The following is a 25536-nucleotide window of genomic DNA, read 5'->3' on the forward strand; positions in this document are numbered from 1 at the left end:
TCTTCCCATTGTCTGAACTTGTTTGATGGTACAGACATGTGTAGGTGTTTTTTTTTTTGTTCGTTTTTTTACAATGCATATGTTGCAAATAATGTTTATCTGGTATGTTGTTTTTTTTTGTACTGTCTACATGGGGTTGTTAGAGTTTTGTTTTTTGGTCACAGAATTATTTGGCAAAGGTCAATATTTTGCTGTCTGACACATTGGGCAGTCATATTATGACTTTAAATACAGTATATTTGTACTTCTACAACTTCTTCACATTTTGTCATGTTGCTAACGGCAACATAATATTCATGTCGCAAAAAGATGTTTGCAATTGATTAATTGTTGGCCAATATATTCCAGGTTTTATGAAAAAGTCAATTTATATTTTAAATGCTAATGTAATATTTAGCTAGTTGGACATAGTCTCACTGCAACACATGCTCACACTGGACACAAAGGACATCGCCCACAAAGCTGAAGGTCACAGAGTGTTGGAGGCATGGATGAGAAAAAAGAAAATAGGCATGTAATAGATATCGTTATTGCAATATTTACCAATGTTGTCGCCAGTGCAAGGTTTTCTAATATTGTGCAGTATATGTTGGCCAGAAAATTCTATTTTGGTCTCTTCTGACCAAAGCGCCGTCTTCCATGTTTGCATAGTTGCAAACAATTGCTTTCTTCTTTCTATTCTTCTATAAGGGTTAGATCTTTGGAGTGTAGGGCTAATAGTTGTCATGTAGTCAGATTCTCCCTCCTGAGCTGTGGATGTCTGCAGCTCCTCAAGGGTTACCTCGGTCTTCTCGGCAGGTTCTCTGATTAATGTTCTCAATTCCCGCCTATCTGCTCAGGATGGATGTTTTTTTGGTATGTTTGCAGGTGCAGTTTCTGTTTCCATTCCATTTTTATTTAACCTGAGATCAGATTACACATGCATTGGCTTCTTGCACTGAATTTTATTTAGAACTATCAGGGAAATGAAGGCTGAATTCGAAATGTATGCCACACTGTGCAATACTGGTGTAGTCCAGTGTAAGTCCACTAAATGCTCTGTGAGACCTGTGTGAATGTTTTCCAATCTTATGTATTTTAATAGTAATTAATGCCAGTGAAGTCCAAATAAACTTTAAAGTATCTATCTCTTCTGCTAGACAACTTTAATGCTGATTGCTTGTTAAGCTAATATAATTTTAACAGTTAGCCAGCGCTGTGATGTAGCAAAAATTGAATTTATTGAGTTCAAGTTAAAACTTTGTTTAAAGTCTCCTAAAACTTGTCGTCAACAGTGTCAGAATAGCCGCAGTGCAACACATCCTGCCCCACCTAACTAGCAGTGGTGACGCAAAACCCACCAGAATAGAGACAGATCAATCGGTGATCGCGGCCCTTCCCAACATCTTCTGCCTCAGAAACCCTGTAGACATCACACTCGACACCAGCAATAAGTCCATCCTAAAGGTATAAAGCTACACACAGAAAAACTGACAAAACAAAGACATGTTTTTTACAAAGAGAAACGGCTTCATTTATGCTTTTATTGTTTGTTAGGTAGAGTCAGTGGAGAAGCTGTTTTGGATCCTGAACTCAGACACTGTAGATATCTCTCTCAGAAGATCGGCAGCAGAGCAGCTTTCTGTCGTGCTGCAAGGTGAGGAGCCTCTAAAATCTTCCATGTTGATCGTTAGAGTAAAAATGTAAACAGCTGTATTATTTCTTACTATATGAAATCACAGTTTGCAAGCTGGCAGAATGTAGTTACTAACAATCTTTTTTTTGTGTGAAATTTAGTGAGGCGGAGTTTAAAAATTTGATGACCATGGTTTCCTCTTGTGAAAACTAGATCTGGCAGATGCTGCAGCTGCATTTCTTCCTTCCCCCCCTACAATATGTTTAGGCAAACAGAAAATATAAGCAAATGTTTGTTGCCGAAAATTGATCTCTCTGTCTCTCTCTCTTCCACAGACACAACAATGCATCCTGTACTGAAGATTCTTGGCATCACAGAGAAAGTCATTTCTTTCATCACAGAAAGCGTAAATGGCTACAAGGTAAAAAAAAAAAAAAAACGTAAGAAAAACACTTTTTGGCAAAGGAGTAAAAAATGATTATTGAATAAACCCTTTACTGAAGTCAAATACAACAAAACCTTGTGTGTTTGTGTTTGGTTATACTATGTGTGTGTGTGTGTGTGTGTGTGTGTTTCTGTCTTGGCACCACAGTGAGAACCATTTTCCCGATTTCACCATCAAATTGAGGACTGTTTGTACCAAAGTGAGGACATTTTGCTGGTCCTCACGACCTATTTTGCTAACGGTTAGGTTTAGGACTAAGGTGTGAATTGAGGTTAGGTTAAGGTTAGGGTTAGGCATGCACTGGTAATGGTTAGCTTTAGGGTTAGTAATCTTAGGGTATAGAAAGGGTTGAAAATGACTGAAAATTGATGGAAGTCAATGGGAGTCAACACATGGTCCTCACTACATATGGCAAAACAAGAGTGTGTGTGTGTTTGTGTAGACTAAAGCCAGTGAGGCATGGATGACAGGAGAATGAAATGGCCTATGTTAATATTGTCAGACAGGCCCTGCTCAACAGTGATTTCTGCCCTCAGCCCAAAATTACTTCACTCTGCTGATCATTTCCAGTCCTGGAATCAGAAAGTGCCGGGGGTGATCGTTCAACAAGTCTGGCTATATGGAGGAGAGCAAATCAGGGCAACATAACTAAGCCAACATATTAAGGGGTGCATACAGGAGATGCACCACTCAGTAAAGTGTGGTTTCGTCCAGAAGAGTTGACTGGGCATTTATGTGCCGCAACGTCATAGTGTGAAGATGTGTTTGCTGTCCTGTACTCATGAATGTGTTTCTCCCCAGAGCTTGGACTGTCTTCTGGAGCCGTGTGCATGCATCTTGAGAAAACTGGTGTACGCTGATCCGTCTCTGAGGCACAGCCTGGCGCAACACCACCTCCTGCTCCTCTCACTGCTCAGGGGTACGCGCAACAACACCTCATTTAGTACCAGCTTTAATACCACTCTTGTGTTGAGTGGCTCATGGGCCAAATCCCAAGTCGTCCTCTTCTGTGTTTGTTTTAAACATGTTGTGCTGCAGTATGTGGCATATAATATGAAGCATGAATATAAATATATATATATCTATGATGCAACTTGTTGATGTGTTGCTCAGCTTTACACCCTGACAGTGCGAGCAGCTTGATTTTTGATAGGAGTTGCTGGAAAGTGGTGCAGCTTAAACATGTATTCCATAATTTGTAGCTCAATTTTGGTTTTTCTTATAAAATAAGTAGTCATTTAATTTAATTTTAATAATATTTGATAACATTTGATTTGTTTTTTAGTCTGATGTGGAACAGAATAGCTCTTATTCAGAGATTTGAGCTAAATAAGGTTTCAAACTTCAGTTTTAAGTCTTAAGGTGTGAATTTTATTTTAGGTTCCTAACTATGGTTATTATATAAATGTTGTTTCTTCATTGTAGCTGCATTGATATTGAAGGAAATCAAAGGCAACGGAAAGGAGGTGGCTGTCCTCATGTGCCTCCTGCTTTTCGATGAGATCGCCTGCATTGAAACATGGTCGGTTTATATTTTCTCACTACGAGCTAACAATGCCTGTCCTCAGAGTACAGCTCATTTCAGGGATTTTCCATAAATGAAATCAAACTCACTTTAGATATAGTTTAGCACCTACAGATTACCTTACACATTTGTCACTAATTGCTGTTTATTTAAGAAAATCGCTACCCTTCCACAAAGTCTGGTGTCATCACATAAGATCTAATCTGAGGTCTTTTGAGAATTCTACCTTTAGAGGTATTTCATTTTATTCTGTTTGGCTGCAGGAAAATGTTTAGGTTGTATGTTAGAACACTACGGCCTGTGAAGCGGAACAACTGAAATGGCCAGATTTCATTATCGAAGATCCTGGAGATCATTTTTCCCCAAGTCTATATGAAAACCATAGAGTGTGGTGATGTGCTCCGTTCAGATGATTTTCTAGTTTCAAAGACGTTTCGTGCTGAACTGCTGCATCACCTGCTACGTCCACTGAAAAAGTGGTGTGATATGTTATGTCATCAACCCAAACACACATGAAGCAAAATTAGCTTTTTTTTCTGTGTGCATTTTAGAATCTTTGTAGGTTATAAAATCCTGAAGTCATAAACAGCACCTGTTGTATTACCCAGATGTGTTTTTATTATTAGTATACATTTGTCTGTGAAAAAATCACCACTTGAAAGCCTCTTTAAAAAAACAGTTTGTCCTCCTTGGTGATTTTTCTCATCAGGTCAGATAAACCCACCACAGATGTGACCCTCTCACCATTTTCTCTGCCAGTAACAGCAGTATGGAGGTAGGGCAAGTCATAGAGCAATAATCAACATTAGACAAAAACAAAATCAGTTCTACCTGCCTTATGAAAGCATCTGTTAAACACACAAATATCCACAGATTTTTAATGTTTGACCTTTGTTTCCTAAAGGTACAACATTCCCTTCCAGGCAGTGACTCATCACGCCGTCAGCCCGTACTGCTGCGTCTTGGCTCCTTCTTCTGACCTTTTGACCCTGAGCCCTGCCCGCCAAGCCTTGCAGGTGGCCTGGAATGCTGCATGGCATTCTGGGATAGATCATCTCCTGGATGAACTAGACAGTGTTGCTAATGATGCTGATCAGTAAGGCTGTTACTGTTTCTAATCTATATGTTTATTTTCCCATAGAAATATTTTACCAAATAATAGTATGGGCACCGACCGGGGTTGATTAGTATTATTTTTTCCAAGCAATGCTGTTCTTTGCTGCTGTAAGTAGCATAGTGTTCTCGGTAATATGTAGTATAGCCATTAATCTGTTGATGTTTCCGATGCATTAGTTTGAAGAAGGAATGTTTTTGAAATATTTTTTTTTGGCGGCACTAGTGGCCTTTATTTTTCCTAGTGTTTTTTGATGGTAGTTAGATAGGAAACGGGGGCGGAGAGAGGGGGGACTCGAACTTGAACCCAGGACTGCTGTGTCGAGGACCAAAGCCCCTTGTACTTAGGGAGTGGTGGCCTAGTGGTTAGAACAGGAGGTTTGCGTCCTGGAGGGGACACAAGGGTCCAGGTTTGTATCCCACATATTACCATTCTGGCTCCCTGAGCAAGACCCTTAGCCCCAGAATGCTCCCTGGGCGCCACACAATGGCAGCCCACTGCTCCCTATAAGGGGTTAAATGCAGAGGACAAATTTTGTTGCAATGTACATGTGCAATGACCAATAAAGAGGATTTAATTTAATTGTACATGGGTCGTGTGCTTAAACCACCACCAGAAGGAATGTTAAACAGATGTTGGATTACAGGATCAGAGCGATGACTCTATTACAGGGTTTTCATGCAAACAAAGAGCCTGCCTCGTATCACTCTTGAACAGCAACATCTCCATCGGGGAGTTCAGCAGCGTGTTTGCACCAGAGTTGTGGCATATTGTGTTCATCTGTCTTCATTTACTCCTAATGTGACCTAATTCAAACAAATGAGAATGTCTCTCCACAGTTTAAACCAGCTTGATTAAGACTTTTAAAACACTATTGGTAGATCTATTCATCTGAGATGCTGTATGGTGCAGTTACTGGGTGAAGAGCAGTTGCTTAAGATAGATTACTCTTAATGTCTGCATGCGCTGCTCTGTAGCATTATGTTTTAATTATTTTTTGCACCTACTTTGTGCTCCTTGATAGGCACCAGTGTGACGCGTTATATTTGTGTGATTTAATACAAAACAAAAATGTATCTTCTGACGGCTTGTAAATTGTGGATCCCTGTGTTTTGTTGCTTTTAAGGATTATACTCAGATCCACAGGTAATGCAATCTTGTCACCGCAACAGCATTTTTAACCACTCACATTTTGACTCCAACAGATTTCACCCTGACTTGAAGCTATCGGAGTCACAGCTCTCGTTGCTTCGGGCAGCGCACCTTCCTGCTGCGCTGCGTGACTGCATCCAGGCCATTGTGAATGCAGCTGGGCACAAATCGGTGGCCCCTGCCCTGTCCAGGCTCAGCCTCTACTTGTTGTTTAACAGACTGGCTCTCCCTCACGTTCCCACCCACAGCTGCAGAGACATTCTTCAGTCCATCAGCTGGCAGGCAGTGTTGACCAGGTCCTCTGCAGACACATTCAAAAAAGATTTTTATCCTGCATAAAGTACTTGCAAATGCCTGTTTCAGTAAATATCTTGCATTCATAATAGAAGAATGCAAATTACCTTTTAATACAAAATGGGTTTTATGTTTGCTGTTAGTGTTTTAACACATTTACGAAAGGACATATTTTACCAAAGGATTAAATCTTAATTACTTAATCAATATTTTTTACAGTTATAAATTGTCTGTTTATTTCTTGGTTTACCTTTTACATCGTTTTGATCTGGTCCATTAGGTTAAATAAATACAATCATTAAAAAGGTATGATTTAAACACTGCTTAAAACATTACACATTTTGTAACCTTAACACCACAACCGTAGTTGTATTTGTTATTGGGATTTTATATGATAGACCAACACAAAGGAATGCATAGTTGTGAAGGTGAATGAAAATGATACATAGTTTTCAAAGTTTCTTACAAATAAAAATCTCTAAAGATGTAGCCTGTATGAAAAAAGAGTGGCCATAAGAAAGCCACTTTTGAAAGAATACAGTAAGAGTTTAGTCCAGTTTACAATTTGCCACAAGCCATGTGGGGGCACAAGTATGGAAGAACTCCTAACTTTTAAGATTAGAAAAGAGCAAAACTCGTTGGCGGAAAGCGTAACTGTTCCCATCACTATACACACGATAAAACACGGTGGTGGCACTCATGTTGAGGGGATACTGTCAGAGTTGATGGGAATATGGATCTCTAATGTTTTCCAGCAAATATCTGCAGCCTTAACAGAACAACTGTTTTGTGAGATTAATCTTACACACAGATGGACTTTATTTAATAGTTGATTTCTAAGGGCAGTTGGTTGCACAGGATTTTATTTAGGGGTTACATAGTAAATGGGACTGAACACATATGCACACCACACGTTTCAGATCTTATTTGTAAAAAAAAATGTTAAACTCTGTATTTTTTCCTTGGCACTACACAGTTATTCACCATTGATTTCTGTTGGTCGGTCTGATAAAATTACATTAAATACTTTAAGGTTTGTGGTGATAACGAGACATATAGTGAAGACTTTTAAGGGGTATGAACACTTTTGCAAGGGACTGCATATATATCACTTATCTTTCATTTGACTAAACCGTTTCCATTCATTTGTTTTATGTGTTTTAGTTCCCTTCTGTGTCTTTCTGATGCAATTCTTGGGTTCTTTAGTTAATAAAGTTTCTTTGCTGTGATGTGTCCTGATAAAGAACAAGATAAAGAAAACAAAAGGCAGATGGATTGCATAGTACCTGCATGGAATATGTGAAAAGCCTTTCACCAGTGTCTCTCTTGCCATGACTGTCACACCCTCTGCCTCTTCCTCACTGCAGGTTTCTCCAGGTGCGCCCAGCCTGTGTTGAGGATGAAAGGTTGCTGGTGGGAATTGTGACATTTTTGAATGCCTACTTCAAACAAATTCCCACAGAGTGTGCCTCTGACCAGGAGGACAAAGACCTACGCTGGATACTGGAGCTCCTTCTCAACCAGGTCCAGATCATTTCCACTTTATGGATAAGCATAAAAGTAAAACCTGCTGCACCACTGTACGGCTCTTCTTAGGGTTATGATGCAAAAGAGTAGTCATATTTTTATTTTTGTACACTGTGATGTTGGACTTTTTCTATAATTGTGAATTGGAACTGTTGGTTTTAATATGTGAATGTAAATGAGCAGTTTCTCATCAATCTTAGCCATCTGAACCATATGTGCATCACTTATTAACGTGTAGCTCTGTAGTATGTGTCTGCTCGCCAGTTCCAGTAAAGCATTTCCATAAGGTGGTTATCTAATTAAGCTCTTCAGTGGAGAAGCTGTTATATCAGTAACCAAAACCTGAATAAGTCGTGCAGATAGTCGAGCACCCTGAACACATTACGGTCTCATAACAGAAAAACTGCTTTTCCCCTTAGACACAGCAGATATTATTTCCTGAGCTCCAAAAAAGCATACAATTCTTATTTAAAATTACCCATCTGTTATAGTAAGGTGGGCTGCTTTCTGTATTTAATCAGTCTCACCTTGGTTTTCTCATCAATGTGTGTGTGTGTGTGTGTGTGTGTGTTTGTGTGTAAATAATAAGGCCTCCCCCAGTGGCTAAAGAAGACTCAGATTTAATGCCTGGTAGGGGTTAGCCTTGCTGCTCCCTGTTTTCTGTAATTACTGAGCTGTTTCAGCAACATCTGTCTCTTCATACACTTGTATGAAGTGTGCACCAATCAGGAAGAAATTTTACCATGTACCAGCCAAGAGTATTTTTTCTTCTTTTCCATGAATACAAGTGTTGGTGAAGTTGTGCTTACATTCAATAATATTAATGTTTTTAAACCAATTAGTCTTTTAATCTATCAAAATCAATGTGAAGAGTGAATACTTTTCCTTTCCTTTGAGCTATTTTAGTACACTAGAAGCATGAGATTTCATTATATTTCTCAGTTTAAAAAAACTCCACACAAAAATAAATACTGGGAATTGCTAAAATTGAGAATCAAATCAGCCAATCATACTCACTAATGATTAACTCCAACCAACGAAGTAAAAGAAAAAAACCTATCATTTGTTATTGACTAATTCTAATATACACACTAATGATTAGGAGACAAGCACTCAATGCAGAATGTTTAAAACTGATTTTAAATCTAACATCTTTTTGGAGCTCATTGGTTTTTCCAGAAACCGAAAAGGAAAATAACTTTATGGCCTACTTTTGCCTAATTTTGATTTAAGAGTGATGAGTAGAAGGGGAAAACAGAACTGTCAAAACAATCTCAATGTGCCTTATGAGTCAACATATTACATTAAACAAACTATGACACAATACTTTCATTTCCATATTAGAGTAACAATATCTTAACCAAGGCGATAGTATACTCTGTAACACTGAGTAAACATGTGAACACTTTACTATTACTGTTATGTTTCAGTGTTAATATCATCATCCTAATAAGATGGGCGAGCACTATGAGTGGAGCACAGCAGGTCTATGATATATTTATTTACTTAGTTTTGTCCCTTTTGGCCCTCCATACATCTCAGGGCTCACATCAGAATGGTTCTGGAAATCATCTCCCATTCCTGCAATCCTTGCAACCCCATCCCCAACGTAACATTTTTAAGTTATCAGTAAAGACACTGGAAATCTGTTTAAATAAATATATGATTTAGATAAATAAAGATGAGTTAGAAGACACTTGAATATTAGGCAAAATAACATCACGTTTAAGCAAATCATGCAGGTTTATTCTGATAATTTTTTAGGAGACTGCTGCTCTTCTTCATTTGCTTCTTGGTGTGGAGACGCAGAGCTTGGCTAAGAGTTTAGAGGATCCTGAGAAGATGAAGAACCGTATCAGCCAGAGACTGCAGAGAGAACTCACCAACTTCTTTAAGACCCTACTGATCAGACTGTCAAGTACCACTGACAGGTAGGTTAATAACAGAAACCTCTTATCCTTTATTTTAAGGTCATTGTGTGTATTGTCTAATTTTAATCACTGTTTTTCCAGATAACTGACTTTATTTTGTACAAATCAAAGGAAGCATTTTAAAAAGTAATGAAAAGACAAATTGTAAAGCTTGAAGAATGAGGCAAGAAACTGCGTCCCTTATTGCTTTTCAGTTTGTCTTTCTGTGTTAGAACCAAAAAAAGGAAAACTTGCTGTCATCAATTCTGAATTTTCCTTCTGATTTATTTCTGTCTCCTGTCTCCCCCCCACCCCCCGCCTGTCTGCTTTGCTTCTTTTCTCGCTGTCTCTTTTCCTGTCTGTCCAGGCTATGTTTGGCATTGGCGGGTCCCTTTAAGAGCCAGCTGGCACTGCGCTTGCTTCAGAGCTTGCGGGTGTCTGATGCCCCGCGTTTCTATGGCCTTCCCAGCCTAGAGAGGGCACTGCAGGGCATGGTCAGCCTGACTGCCCAGCCTGGCTGGAGCTCCCACTGCCCTGACCTGGAGCCCAGCTCCCTCTGCTCCAAATATCTTAGTGGATTATTAGAGGTGAGTGTGAAAGCCGCAGCTTATATTTGTGCGCGTGTTCTCATATGCTTGCTTGTTGAATGGGCTTATGCCAACCTTCTACTTGTTATCCAGATATTGGAGTGCCTACAGAAATGTTTAAATGCTAAAACATGGAAATTTCTGAGGGATGAATTAAAATTCAGCAAAACACTATGAAGATGCGGATGAAATTAATTACTCTTGGTTTTTCCACTTGTTCAGCAGTGCATAAAACAATAGCCTAACAATCTAAGACCAGCTTGTTCAAGAATCATCAGCACAAAGGTGTCAAAGGTTTTGTTTTTTAACAAAGAACCCCGTGGAATATAATCTTTTGTTTACACCACATATACTTTTTTTTTGTTTAACTGCAATACAGATACAATAAAGAAACACAAATGCATATTTACAGCTAATTTCCTGTTTTGATATACTTTATGAGTCTAAAACCTCATAGTTATCCCCTTTTTAATCCTCTGACTGGCCTCTCCACTGGCTTGCTGGCAGTGTGTGGTCCTAAAGCTCTGCAGGCCTTTGGCTCCTCTCTCTTCATCTGCTGTTTTGTGCAGTCTCACACACCGATGGCACACACAAACAAACTAATTAGTCTCTCAGCTGTATTAAAGTTTAATTTGGATGCAGTGCTTGACAAGCATACAATTGGCCCTGAGTGAAACAGAACTTACTGTAAGCTGAGGCTTTCAAGTTTGCTTTGTGTTGAGAAATAAGGTTTCAGTACCACACACATACATACTGGGCAAAGATGTCTCTGAATTATATGTGTGTATGATGTCATATTATTAGGAAGACATTTTTTTTGTGTCTCTCACACAGGTGATCTCTTCATTTTATGTTGAGTGGAGAGGGAACTCCTTGTCTTTCATGGGGAAAGGTGTGACCAAGAATGCTATTATTTGCTTGCTTCACCTGTCCCATGAGATGATGACAGAAAACAAGGATAAGGCAAGTCTCACATTATAATCTAATGTAATTATATTGTTGCCACATTATGACCACTCACTGAAATGTGTTTTGTTGTGATTTAATGTGATAGACCAACACAAAGTACAGCTTAATGGTAAGGTGGATGGGACTTTTTTTTTTTTCAAAATGTTTTACAAATCTGAAAAGTATGCGTTTGTATTCAGACCCCTTTTGCTTTGATACCACAGAATGAAATGCGACCAAATGCCTTCAAAAGTCAGTCAGTAAGCGGAGTCCGCCTTTGTGTAATCTCAGTATAAATCCAGCTGTTCTGTGAAGGTCTGAGAGATTTGTTAGAGAGCAGTGGTGAACAAACAGCACCATGAAGACCAAGGACCACAGCAGACAAGTCAGAGAGAAGGTTGTGGAGAAGTTTAAAGCAGGGTTTGGTTCTGAAGTATTTAATAAAATAGTTGCTTATAATAATAAGTGACATGGAGGCTTATCAGAGTTGAAGGAAATGGAATTGGTACAAATTCCAGATGTGCACAGCTGCCAAAAGAGTAGTTATTGCTTCTTTGTGGTGGGCAATGTTGTCACAGTGGAATCAGAATGAATACTTTTGCAAGACACTTTAGATAAATTTGCAGATCTGTTTTATGCAGTTTTGACAAGTGTTTAACAAAACGGTGCAGTTAAACATGGGACTCTTTTCCAATGTTAGGACTTGATAAACCAGTGGTCATTTGGGTCAGACGGAACTACAGAGGACGTTAGTGGCTCCCAGCTTGGTTTGGCTTGGCTTGTCCCGCTTTGGGTGGACCGAGATCAAGAGGTAAAGCTATTCACCGGTCTCTAACGCTTGTTTTTCATCTTAACTTTATAAAATCTTCTGTCATGAAATGAAATTTTGCTTTTCAGGCAAGAAACCTCATAGCAAATACATTACAAACTAAAATGCTTTCTCTAACTCTCGAGGAAGCTGCGTGTATGAGCATAGACATGACATTTTAGTACGTGTTCTCTCCTTTTCTGTCAGGTGAGGTTTGCCAGTCTGAGTTTAGGCGCTGCTCTCTCCTCCATGCCCAGTGGCTGCCAGGCTCTGTGTGCCAGCTGTCAGAACATCAGCGGAGGTCTGTGGGGCACGCTGCTCAACATCCTGCTGGATCAAGAGGAGAGCAGCATGGTTCGCAGAGAGGTATGGTGGAAAAACTGCATCTCATGATAAAAGAACTCGTTTGTTTTGCTTTTTATTACTTCATGGGGAATAAAAAGCTTTTCACGATGAGTCAAAATATAGATGTTTGATTATTTATCGCTGTTATTTCAGGGTAATGTAACCTATGATCTGTTACCTTAAATAAATAAGTGAAACCACTCAAGACACATTGCATTACCAACCAAATACAGCCAGATGGCACTGTTGCTGGTAGAGTCCACGTTAACCCAGACTGTGTTTGTGTGTGTGTTTCTCTCTCTGTTTGTGTGTCCAGGCTGCGTTTATCTTGCAGAACTTGTTGGTGATGCCTATGCCTGCCAATGCAGAGGAGGCCAAGGACTCCCACTGGCAGGTCAGCAGATCTGCCTGCCAGTTAAAAACCTTTTTACAGACCATGAACTTTTTCTACCCCCTTTCTTTCTGTTTTCCTCCATCTGGATCTGCTCTCTTACCCTCTACAGATCTCTTGTTTATAGAGAAAACTACTTTTGAGTTCAGAGTAAGCATTTAGGTGAATTAAAGATGTATTTTGATTTGGAGAGTTCACACCCAAATTAGGCTTTCTGTTAAAACTCAAGAGGCATCCTAAATTCGGATGCCGGTACTTGGGAAGAGATCTATATGTGTGGAGAGGCACAGATAGAATCTTTCAAAAGAGTTGATGGGGGGAGGGGACACTAAAGGGATTGAGTTTTTCAAGTAGCTGTGTGGGAAGCATTTGGGGGAAAAGAAACAAAAAAACTAGGACACAAAATGTCATCTCTTTGACATGAAATGGCATTTTTGAAATGTCATATATATCATTGTTGCAATTTAACTCATATCCCTTTTCTGTGACAAGTTTGTTCTTCTTATTATAATTTTTTATATCTCATGTCAAAACTGTTTTTTTCCCCTTCAGCACCCACGTGTCCATGATGAGGTATCTGGTGTGTCTTTGGTGGGTCTTCCAGCGCTGCAGGCTCTGCTGTACCACTGTCAGTACTTCCACAATGTGGCTCTCTCTGCCTCGACTTGCTACCGTGGCAGGTACGCTTTTGACCTGCAGCCACGGCCTTGTGGGAGCGGTAATCCCAGTCTTCAGCAAAGCTCGTTAGCTGGTAAAACCCTGATTTCCTTGTAGTTATCATGATGGATTACAGCAAAGGAAATGATTACGTTTGCTAATACCATCAATTTTTGTAATTATGTGTCACATTTGCTTGTTATTGTGTTTAATTCTGTGTATATGCTTATTTAGATTCAGGTAATTCTCTACTGGTTTGGAGATGTGACCCTGCACCTAGTATCACCTCTGGGAGAAGTTCCAGCTCTCTTTCCACATCAAGCACTGCAGTCAGCAATGCTGCAGTACGTCCATCCATCCAACCACCCACCCACCTACACTTTCTTCTCTTTCTTATTCTCTGTAATTTTCACAGGTCCCATTTTCACATCCTGTTCACAGTGAAAGTCTGCTATAAATTCATTGTAAGACTTTCTTTTTATGTTTTCAAAGTGGGTTAAAAAGACTGAGATCTCTTAATATTTGAGTCGCTATTAGTAAAGAATTTTAAAATGTGGGCCTATTCCCCCATTTTCAAGGTCTGATATAGTAGGACATAGGAAATTTATAACTCGTCAAACACTGGGTGAGAAAACCGCCAGGAGGACTCAAATGGGTCCAGTTTAATGCAAGAAGACATTATCTTCATCAAAGGAAAGGCTCCTTTTTTCCATAGGTGACATTGTGCCATGTGCTGTGTGGTAGGCTTTTTTTCGTTTCTAATTTTTTTTGTCACTCAGTTCACAAAGTGAAACACATTATGTAGATTAATTACACACAGACTGACGTTTCCAAGCCTTTATTTCTATTAATTATGATGATTTTCTGATTGTCTGTTTATGGCTAATGAAACCCTGACGTTTAACTTATAACCTGATGTTCAACTGGCACAGCAGGACATTTTAACACTAACAGTGAAATCTGTAATCTACTTTATCTCCTCCTGTTAAGTAGGTCTACCAAATGTACTTGTTCTGGAACATATAACTTATTCAGAAAGCTGCTTTTTCAACCCCACAAGCTCCTCCTATTAAGAAAAGTGCATAAATAATATAAATTTTGATGGGCTGCGGGGGCAGCAGACTCAGTAGAGACACCCAAACGTCCCTCTCCCCAGACACCTCCTCCAGCTCCTCCGGGGGGAACCCAAGGCGTTTCCAGGCCTGCCGAGAGACATAGTCCCTCCAGCGTGTTCTGGGCCGTCCCCTGGGCCTCCTCCCGGTGGGACATGTCTGGAACACTTCCTGACGGAGGCGTCCAGGAGGCGTCCGGTATAGATGCCTGAGCCACTACAACTGGCTCCTCTCGATGTGGAGGAGCAGTGCCTCTACTCCGAGCTCTTCCCCGGATGCCCGAGCTCCTCACCCTATCTCTAAGGGAGTGCCCGGCCACCCTACAGAGGAAGCTCAGCCGCTTGTATCCAGAATCTCGTTCTTTCGGTCATGACCCAAAGTTCATGGACATAGGTGAGGGTAGGAACATAGACCGACCGGTAAATCGAGAGCTTCGCTTTTTGGCTCAGCTTTCTCTTCACCACAACGGACCGGCACAGTGCCCCCATTACTGTCGATCTTCCGCTCCATTTTCCCCTTTCTCTTGAACAAGACCCCAAGATACTTGAACTCCTCCACTTGAGGCAGGAACTCCCCTCCAACTTGAAGAGGACAAGCCACCCTTTTCCAGTCAAGAACCATGGCCTCGGACTTGGAGGAGCTGATCTTCATCCCATCCGTTTCTCACTCTGCTGCGAACCATCCCAGCACATGCTGTAGGCTCTTGACTAGAAGGGGTCAGCAGGACCACGTCATCTGCAAAAGAAGAGACAAAATCCACCGGTCCCCAAACCAGACCCCCTCCGGCCCTTAGCTGTGCCTAGAAATCCTGTCCATAAAAGTTATGAACAGGACCGGTGACAAAGGGCAGCCCTCCCGGAGTCCAGCATGCACCAGGAGCAGTGTGATCCCCTTATAATTGGAACACACCATCTGGTCAACCTTTGTATGAAGGGGGACCATCACCGACCCCCACGGAATGTTGAAGAGGCGTGTCAACCATGACAGCCTCACAACATCCAGAGACTTGAGGTACTCAGGGCAGATCTCATCCACCCCCGAGGCCCTACCACCATGGAGCTTTTTAACCACCTCGATGACTTCAGCCTTGGTGATGAAAGACTCAAACCCTGAGTCCCCAGCCTCTGCTTCAACCAAGGAATGCATGATGGCAGGATTGAGGAGATCTTTGAAGTACTCCTTCCACCGCCCGATATTGTCCCCAAACGAGGTCAGCAGCTCCCCACCCCCATTGTAAACAGTGTTGCCGAAGCACTGCTTCCTTCTCCTGAGGTGCCGGACAGTTTGCCAGAATCGCTTTGAGGCCAACTGGTAGTCCTTCTCCATGGCCTCCCCGAACTCCTCCCAGGCCCAGGTTTTTGCCTCTGCCACAGCCCGGGCAACTGCACACTTGGCCTCATGGTACCCGTCAGCCGCCTCAGGAGTCCCACCAGCCAACCACAGCCGACAGGACTCCTTCTTCAGTTTGACAGCATCCCTACTGCCGGTGTCCACCACCGGGTTTGGGGATTGCCGCAGGCACCGCAGCTACGGGCAGCAGCATCGACAATAGATGCAGAGAACATGGTCCACTCGGACTCTATGTCTCCAACATCCCCCGGAATCTGGTCAAAGCTCTCCCGGTGGTGGGAGTTGAATACATTCCTGGCTGAGGGCTCTGCCAGACGTTCCCAGCAAACCCTCACTATGTGCTGGGGCCTGCCAAGTCTGTCCGGCTTTCTCCTCTTTCAGCGGATCAAACTCACTACCAGGCGGTGATCAATGGACAGCTCAGCCCCTCTCTTCACCCGAGTGTCCAAAACATGCGGCCGAAGGTTTGATGACACGACAACAAAGGCGATCATCAACCTCCTACCTAGGGTGTCCTGGTGCCAAGTGCACTGATGGACACCCTTATGCTTGAACATGGTGTTCATTATGGACAATTCGTGACTAGCACAGAAGTCCAATAGTGAAACGCCACTCTGATTCAGATCGGGGAGGCTATTTCTCCCGATCACGCCTCTCCAGGTGTCACTGTCGTTTCCCTCGTGGGCGTTGAAGTCCCCCAGTAGAATAATGGAGTCCCTGGGAGGGGCGCTATGCAGCACCTCCGACAGGGATGGCCAGGTACTCCGCCAGATACTCCGCACTACCGCTTGGCCCGTAGGCCGAAACAACAGTCAGAGACCTGTCCCCAACTCGAAGGCGTATGGATGTGACCCTCTCATCCACTGGGGTAAACCCCAACATGAGACGGCTGAGCTGGGGGGCAACAAGCAAACCCACCCCAGCTTGCTTCTTCTCCCTGTGGGCCACTCCAGAGTGGACCCAGGAGCTGGGTTCCAGAGCCCACGCTGTGCGTGGAGGCAAGCCCGACTAAGTCCCGACACCAGGCCTGGCTCCATGGTGGGATCCCAGCTCCGCTGTACTGGGCAAGGTCACGTGCCTCGATTGTGTGGTCCTCTGCTGGACCACACAATCTGCTGGGCCAGCAATCTGCTGGCCATAGAGCGGTCTTGGACCGCTCTTTGTGTGACCCATCACCCAGAGCCTGTTTGCCATTTAAGCCCCAGACAACATAGCTTCTAGGATCATTCGAGCACTCAAACCCCTCAACCACTTTAAGGTGGCGATTCAAGGGGAGGGCACGGTTTTGTCAGTTTTTAAAATAATTTATAGCTCAATTTACACTACTTCCATCTTTAATAGACTGATTTAATAGATTTAATGAAACTGGGAAATTTGCCCTCAAAATGTTTTCAAGTTCAAGTGAAATGAATCCTCAAAGTCTTCTATTTTCTCTTGCAGAGTGAAGGTACAAGGCTGAACACTCCTAGAGTTCTTTCCCCGGTGAACATCCCAGATGATTCACCTGCCAGACTGATGGCTCAAGGTACTATAGAGAGAAAAATCTGTCTAGACTTAAACTCGCCAAATAGATTTCAATATTGTCTTTCTTTGGAAAATGTGGTCAGAAACACTTATAAACCAGAACCACTGTAATACAGGTCCTTCTCAAAATATTAGCATATTGTGATAAAGTTAATTATTTTCCATAATGTCATGATGAAAATTTAACATTCATATATTTTAGATTCATTGCACACTAACTGAAATATTTCAGGTCTTTTATTGTCTTAATACGGATGATTTTGGCATACAGCTCATGAAAACCCAAAATTCCTATCTCACAAAATTAGCATATTATTAAAAGGGTCTCTAAACGAGCTATGAACCTAATCATCTGAATCAACGAGTTAACACTAAACACCTGCAAAAGATTCCTGAGGCCTTTAAAACTCCCAGCCTGGTTCATCACTCAAAACCCCAATCATGGGTAAGACTGCCGACCTGACTGCTGTCCAGAAGGCCACTATTGACACCCTCAAGCAAGAGGGTAAGACACAGAAAGACATTTCTGAACAAATAGGCTGTTCCCAGAGTGCTGTATCAAGGCACCTCAGTCTGTGGGAAGGAAAAAGTGTGGCAGAAAACGCTGCACAACAAGAAGAGGTGACCGGACCCTGAGGAAGATTGTGGAGAAGGGCCGATTCCAGACCTTTGGGGACCTGTGGAAGCAGTGGACTGAGTCTGGAGTAGAAACATCCAGAGCCACCGTGCACAGGCGTGTGCAGGAAATGGGCTACAGGTGCTGCATTCCCCAGGTCAAGCCACTTTTGAACCAGAAACAGCGGCAGAAGCGCCTGACCTGGGCTACAGAGAAGCAGCACTGGACTGCTGCTCAGTGGTCCAAAGTACTTTTTTCGGATGAAAGCAAATTCTGCATGTCATTCGGAAATCAAGGTGCCAGAGTCTGGAGGAAGACTGGGGAGAAGGAAATGCCAAAATGCCAGAAGTCCAGTGTCAAGTACCCACAGTCAGTGATGGTCCGGGGTGCCGTGTCAGCTGCTGGTGTTGGTCCACTGTGTTTTATCAAGGGCAGGGTCAATGCAGCTAGCTATCAGGAGATTTTGGAGCACTTCATGCTTCCATCTGCTGAAAAGCTTTATGGAGATGAAGATTTCATTTTTCAGCACGACCTGGCACCTGCTCACAGTGCCAAAACCACTGGTAAATGGTTTACTGACCATGGTATCACTGTGCTCAATTGGCCTGCCAACTCTCCTGACCTGAACCCCATAGAGAATCTGTGGGATATTGTGAAGAGAACGTTGAGAGACTCAAGACCCAACACTCTGGATGAGCTAAAGGCCGCTATCGAAGCATCCTGGGCCTCCATAAGACCTCAGCAGTGCCACAGGCTGATTGCCTCCATGCCACGCCGCATTGAAGCAGTCATTTCTGCAAAAGGATTCCCGACCAAGTATTGAGTGCATAACTGTACATGATTATTTGAAGGTTGACGTTTTTTGTATTAAAAACACTTTTCTTTTATTGGTCAGATGAAATATGCTAATTTTGTGAGATAGGAATTTTGGGTTTTCATGAGCTGTATGCCAATATCATCCGTATTAAGACAATAAAAGACCTGAAATATTTCAGTTAGTGTGCAATGACTCTAAAATATATGAATGTTACATTTTCATCATGACATTATGGAAAATAATGAACTTTATCACAATATGCTAATATTTTGAGAAGGACCTGTATATACAATTCCGAGAATGAATCTCTACTTGCTCGTATTTTACCTCAAATGGATGCTTTTGATTATGGCTATCTGGATGTCACAAGAGACAGACCAGAATGTGAGTCACACCGTGTCTTTTGACGTGTCTCACAGGTCAGAGTGATGGAGACACAAGCAACTCGACTGCCTCGCAGGACTCCCAGCAAGATGAGCCCTCAGGCGTGGAAGCTGTTGTCATGGTGACTCCTGACCTCCTGACGGCCCAGTGCGGCCTGCTGTACAATCTGCTGGCCATCCTGCCAGACTTCACCCTCACTGCGATCCAACATAACCAGCTACTGAAGGTTCTGAGCAGGTAAGGGGTCACAGGCTCAGTGGTGCTATACACCAAACTGTCACCTCTTTGAAATGTGAATGAAGCCAGGTCAGGTATGTTTATTATACCTTGTTCCACTTTTTTTCAGCGTTTATACTGATGAAACTGTATAAAAATGTGTTTATAATATCTAGTAGCTATTTGTTCTCCACCTGTACCTTTGCAGACAGACTTGTCTCATGTTTCTTTTCCCCTTTTAGTTTAGTAGATATGGAGCTCATGGAGAAATGTCTGACCGAGCTGAGGACACCCAGCATCCTTCCTGGAATCAGAGAAGACATCAAACGCCAGGTAAAGAGTGCAGATCGGAGCAGCGTTTTGGGAAGTTTTCTAGTTGTTGTTTGTTCATTATTGTGATCCACCACAAAATATGTGGGTTGGAACACTGTGCCAGTTTCAGAACAGGTTATCTAAATGCACCTCCATATTTTCGGTGTGGGCGGAATACTTAACAAGCTTATGCTTGAAGCATAAAATTGGGGCTTGTTTTTTCAACTTAGTTACTACTTTGTTCTTCGTTTTCTTTAACTTTTGACAACTCAACAATTGTTGCTTTTTTTTCCCTGCATTTTGTAAGTCTACATGCATTTGTGTGTGACTTTTCAGTTTGTCACCGAACTTCGGTTCCTATCGAGCTTTTCCACACTGCTGCGCTCCTGTGTTTTGGCGAGCAAGGAGCTGATTGGCAAGATGGACTTCCTGAAGCAGCTGTCATCTAACCTGGTGGATGCACTCATGCTGGATACAAAATTATTAGGTCAGACTCACATGCTTATATGCATCATTAAACCTGGCTGTGATTGAACAGGTTACATGCAGTGCCTTGAAATAGTAATAACACTCCTAAATTATTCAAAATGTCTCACGTTACGATCATAAACATTTTCTAGGATTTTATTTAATAGACCAACGCAAAGTTACATAGTTCTGAAATGGAAGAAAGGTTTCTCAAATTTGTTCAGAAATAAAATGTGAATATATATGTATCCTGCTGCCTTTTTTCCCATTGAGCTCTAATTAGTACAATGGAAAAAGCTCTGCTCAGCTCCAACCTGCTTCCTTGGACCATTGTAATCATCCCCACAGAATGATGCTGCCATCACCATTCTGTGTGATTCTGTGTCACAATATTGTGTTTCGGGTGTTGTGCAGTTTTACGTTCCCCCCCATAGATGGCGCTATGCATGTACGCCAAAATGTAGCATTTTGTCTCATCTGACCAGAGCACCATATTTCTCAGGTGTCCCTTACACTGCAATAGAGACTTTTTAATGATTATCTTGCAACAAAAGCTTTCTTTTTGCCACTCTTCCATCAAGGCCAGATTTGTTGACAGCAAAGCTAGTAGTTGTCCCGGCAACAGATTCTCCCGCTTGTGGATCTTTGCAGTTCCTCCAGAGCTCTGATAAACCTTCTCCTTGCCCGGACTGTCTGTTTAGGTGAACAGCCGCGTCTTGGTAGGTTTGTCGGTGTGCTGTGCTATTTCCATTTTCAGATAATGGACCAGTGCTAAGCAAGATTCTCAGATTGTCTTTTAACATACTGCTGAAGTTTTAGCAGAACATCTGGATTTATACTATTTACTAATTAGGTGACTTCTGAAGGCAAGTGGTTGCACTGGATTTTATTCAGGGGTATTGGAGTACAGGGGGCATCCTACAAATGCCTCCCAAACGTTGTTGGTAAACAGATTGTGAAACCATGTATCCTGTTCTCTCTACTTTACAATTATGCAGTAGTTTATGTTGGTCATAAAATCACAATAATGAATTATGGTTTGTTGTGGTGTTATGAAATGTGAAAAGGCTTAGCTGCTATGAACCTTTTTACAAGGCCCTGTACACTCCTCTAATGAACTCTATATATCAGTCGTGATCTGTTTAGGACTGCCATTTAGCCATTTGCTCATCTCCCTCTGCATCCTACCTATAGTGCTGATCTGTTTACACCTTTGTGGCCGTCTTCTGTCATAAGATTTGTGACTCAATCTTTCCTCTCCTCAGACGCAGGTACGTGGGATGTGGTTTGCTTGTGCTGGACAGACGTGTTTATGCTTCTGACTACTCTGGTGAGGAGAGGCGACTCAGCGGCTCACCCATCTGTCTCTGCCGTGCTGGCCAGACGCTGGCGGACATTTGCAGGTATGTAGATACCCTGCGGTCTGAGAGAGTAAAAGCGACAGAAATAATCACGCTTGTTTAGAGGGTAAAATTAGTTGTATAATCATTTTCTGCCACACATCCCATGTTTCAGTCTTATTAGTGAAATTGACACGCCAAAATGTTACTCCTGGCAAACAAATAAAGAAGGAAACATATTTAGCATGCTGGTTGCATCCTTACTGTTTGTATAAACTTTCCCTAACAGATGCAAGGGTAGGATAATTAAACTACCTCTACCCCTCCTACTCATATCTTCCTCTCTGATTAATGACGCAGCAAGGACGTTTAATGAGTCCAGTGCAAGATGAATGCGGAGCCTTTGTGCTTGTGTGTGTTTTTGTCAGCAAGGATGTTTACGGCATCTGGGCCTTCTCAGACAAATTCAGACGATTAGTGTGTGCAAGCTGCCTCAATCACAGTCAAATATCCAGCTGTCACCGGTTTTAAACTTTGGATTAGAAAGTTTTTTGTCATACTGTGATTCAGAAAGCATTTCTGTCATTTATTACAATCAATAATTATGCATGTCTGCAGGAACATTATCTCAGTGTCTGGATGAGAAAAAGGCAGATTTCCAGCTCCACACAGCGGCTCTGCAGTTCCTCTCCACGGTTTTCAGGGAGGAGACAAAGTTATGCGGCAAAGAACTCAAAAGAACAACATCCAAGCACAGCAGCACTTTGTCAGATATCCTAAATGCTCCTTCTGCCAGTGAGCTATGTGAACTGTTATTGCAGGTAGGTGTGAATGTTGTAGTTACATATTGGTCTCCTCAGTCATCAGAGGTGCTTTTAATCCCAGGTTTGCCTGTGTGTTTATGCTCCAAAGTTTCAGACTTTAAGAAATGGTGTTTGAGTATACAGTAACACCAGCCTGATTGTTGTTGTCAGAGCTTTGAAAAAAGGACCCTTCAGGACCCTCTAAAGAAGCTCACAGCTAGAGCTCTGATGACTCTTCTGGCCTGCAGTCCAACAGCTCAGAGCTACGCAGCCAAAGGTAATTTCTCCAAAACTCAGCTGTCATCTGTGTGAATGATTTTAAAACCCGCACGAAAGAACCGTGTCGCTGGCCGGGTCAGGTTTCCCAAAACTAAACTTCAGTCTTCTCCCCCGCTCTTTGTGATATGTGTTTAAGGGCCGCACAACGTACAACCAATTTTACACTATCACAGTAATACTCCTATAATGTATGCATATTGCGTAGAACTGCCTGCACTGCAATAAGGCGAAATATGCAAATAATTAAGGTACCATGCATTCGGGCTCTCTGTGCCTGTAATATATTCAGTGACACTTGTTGTTTAATGCGGCATAAATCTTTTTTAGGAGTTAAAGAGGTGGTAAGGTGGTCAAGTTATTAATAAACTGCAGCAATTTATTTATTAATAAAACCTTGATGTTAAGATGGAAATAAAGAATTGAGTTTTTTTTCAGTAGCTGGACTTATTATCCACAGTCTCTGTGCTATAAAACCAACACCGAAGGACTTGATTACATTTATCGCAAAACATGTTTTGGAAAGGGTTGCAAAGCCATCTCTAAGGTTTTGGGACTCCAGCGACCTACAGTGAAAGATATTATCTACAAATAGAGAAAGCATAAAATAAAGGGTGAACCACTGTCTGTCTGGCCTACAACAATGAAAACAATCGATAACTCATCCTTCCATTTCTGCTTCGACTGGTGCTGCAGGATGCCAAGATTTTTAATTCAATTCAATTCAGTTTTATTTATATAGCGCCAATTCACAACACATGTTGTCTCAAGACACTTCACAAAAGTAAGGTACATACATTCCAATTAATCGTAACCATTGAACAGTGCAGTCGGATTCAGTTATTTATTCAAATTGGATAAAAAGTTTTTCTGTCTAAGGAAACCCAGCAGATTGCATCCAGTCAGTGACTTGCAGCATTCCCTCCTCCCGGATGAGCATGTAGAGACAGTGGACAGTCACTGGCATTGACTTTGCAGCAATCCCTCATACTGAGCATGCATGTAGTTACAGTGGAGAGGAAAAACTCCCTTTTAACCGGAAGAAACCTCCAGCAGAACCAGGCTCAGTGTGAGCGGCCATCTGCCACGACCGACTGGGGGTTTGAGAGAACAGAGCAGAGACACAAAAAGAACAAAGAAGCACTGATCCAGCAGTACTTTCTATGGGAAGGAAAAGTAAATGTTAATGGATGTAGCTCCTTCAATAGAAAGAAAGAACAGATAATCTCTGAGCCAGTTTTCAAGGTTAGAGTCTGAAAGAGAGCACAGAGTGTTAGTTACAGTGAAGGTCAGTCAGTAACTATGTCTAAGAGAGAGAAAGGGTTAAACACTAAAAGACAGGGCTATGTGGATCATCGGTAGAGGGTGAGCATTATGTTGTTGCCAGCAGAAGCTTGGACGATGCCCCTCTCCAGAAAGGTGTCACAGGAAATGTAGCTTCTAGGAAGAGAAAAGAGAGAACAAAGTTAAAAGCTGAAATAACAGCAAATAATGCAAAATTGGAGAGTAGTGTGAGAATGTAGTGAAGAGGGTGAAAGTGGTCATTATGTCCTCCAGCAGCCTAAGCCTATAGCAGCATAACTACAGAGATAGTTTCAGTTTATTTATTTATAAAGCGCTTATTTACAACAACGTTGTCTCAAGGCACCCCACAAAGGGTCTGGAACGGCGCGGGGCTGCCAGGGAGGCCAGACCAAACCACCGTGTGCCAGAGCCCGGCCACCCCAGAACGGGCCACGTGTAGGGGCACTAAGTAAAATAATAAATTGATAAAGTTTAGCTTTAGCTTTAGGATAAACGGAGCTGAGCAGATCCAATAATGTTTCATTGTTGTTCTTCTTTCAAGTGATTAAAAACTATTGTGTGTTTGTTGTCTGCGGTAGCTTCAAGTTACCGTTAGATCCTGATGTTGGCATGAAATTCATTAATCCAGTACAGCACTTCAGCCCTCACTCATCACTGTAAAGGTCATTGTTCACTATTCAATAACAAGAAAGAGATTCGGTAAAAATTGCTTACTTGGTTGAGTTCAAAGGCAAAAACTACTGCTGACCTTAGAGAACACAAAGGCCTTCTCACATTTGACCAAAAACATCTTGATGATCTGCAAAATTTGAGGGACAATATTCTTTTGACTGACAAAACCATAACATCTAGAAAGGTGTGCCTTTTGTTACATCTGACGTAAAACTACAACCAATTTTTGCGAAAGAGAAATCCTACCAATATTCAGACATAATGGTGGTAGTGTGATGGTCTGGGCTTTTGCTTCAGGATCTAGATGACTTGCCGAAATCGATGAAACCATGAATTCTGCTCTCTGGAACAAAATCCTGAAGGAGGATCAGTTTCTGACCTCAGGCTGGTGAGCACTTGGGTTGTGCAGCATGAAAACGATGTGAACTTCTAATTGATCAAAAAAACTGAAAACTAAATGAAAGTATTGGGGTAACTCTATATTACCTTAAACGGGCCATTCATGCTGGAAAACCCTCCAATGTGGTTGATTAAAACACTTCTACAAAAAAAACTGGAACAAATTTCTCCCACAAAGATGTAAACGATTCATTACCAGTCATTGCAAATGCTTAATGGCAGTTGTTGCTGCCAAGGGTGACACAACTAATTAGGTTTAGAGGCCAACTTTTTCCCATAGAGCCACTTTGGTTTAGATAGCTTTTCCCCTTAATAAATGAAAACATTTGTAAACTGCTTTACTCAGGTTATCTTTGATATAAATGTTTGTGCTAACAGCCAAATAAAATCTCAAAGGACACAAATAATTTCCCAGCACTGTATTGTTTTCTAGTTTGATCCTCCTGCTGTCTTGTTTTCCAGCTGGTTTAATTGACAGTTGTGTGGAGCAGCTGAAGCAGACTCATTCCCACCTCCACCTAGAGTCCGTCCGACCCGGAAAGGCTTCTCGCCGCAAGAAGGTGAGCACAAGCTGGCAGGAAACTTCCCATCTCAGCGTTTGCATGGCTTTCCTCAGTTGGGTTA

At 42.0% G+C, this 25536-nt stretch overlaps 1 protein-coding gene across 2 annotated transcripts in view; it reads left to right on the forward strand.

The window, feature by feature from the left end:
• Window positions 1–25536, forward strand: part of rttn (rotatin) — a 52108-nt gene that overhangs the window by 17666 nt on the left and 8906 nt on the right. For both annotated transcript variants that reach the window (XR_007035732.1, XM_047349686.1), the window contains exons 18-42: window positions 1275–1446; window positions 1537–1636; window positions 1951–2036; window positions 2862–2979; window positions 3486–3582; window positions 4295–4360; window positions 4490–4681; window positions 5905–6147; window positions 7513–7669; window positions 9437–9603; window positions 9950–10169; window positions 11004–11132; window positions 11818–11928; window positions 12133–12291; window positions 12587–12664; window positions 13214–13412; window positions 13553–13662; window positions 17221–17305; window positions 19157–19358; window positions 19580–19670; window positions 19986–20136; window positions 21383–21520; window positions 22076–22278; window positions 22432–22537; window positions 25375–25472. Coding sequence is in view for 1 of the 2 variants with exons in the window: in XM_047349686.1 (XP_047205642.1) it covers window positions 1275–1446; window positions 1537–1636; window positions 1951–2036; window positions 2862–2979; window positions 3486–3582; window positions 4295–4360; window positions 4490–4681; window positions 5905–6147; window positions 7513–7669; window positions 9437–9603; window positions 9950–10169; window positions 11004–11132; window positions 11818–11928; window positions 12133–12291; window positions 12587–12664; window positions 13214–13412; window positions 13553–13662; window positions 17221–17305; window positions 19157–19358; window positions 19580–19670; window positions 19986–20136; window positions 21383–21520; window positions 22076–22278; window positions 22432–22537; window positions 25375–25472 (3478 nt within the window). In the remaining variant the exon portion in view is untranslated. The remainder of the gene's footprint in view (window positions 1–1274; window positions 1447–1536; window positions 1637–1950; window positions 2037–2861; window positions 2980–3485; window positions 3583–4294; window positions 4361–4489; window positions 4682–5904; window positions 6148–7512; window positions 7670–9436; window positions 9604–9949; window positions 10170–11003; window positions 11133–11817; window positions 11929–12132; window positions 12292–12586; window positions 12665–13213; window positions 13413–13552; window positions 13663–17220; window positions 17306–19156; window positions 19359–19579; window positions 19671–19985; window positions 20137–21382; window positions 21521–22075; window positions 22279–22431; window positions 22538–25374; window positions 25473–25536) is intronic.

This window comes from Girardinichthys multiradiatus, chromosome 21 (genome assembly GCF_021462225.1).
Source record: "Girardinichthys multiradiatus isolate DD_20200921_A chromosome 21, DD_fGirMul_XY1, whole genome shotgun sequence".
NCBI lineage: Eukaryota > Metazoa > Chordata > Actinopteri > Cyprinodontiformes > Goodeidae > Girardinichthys > Girardinichthys multiradiatus.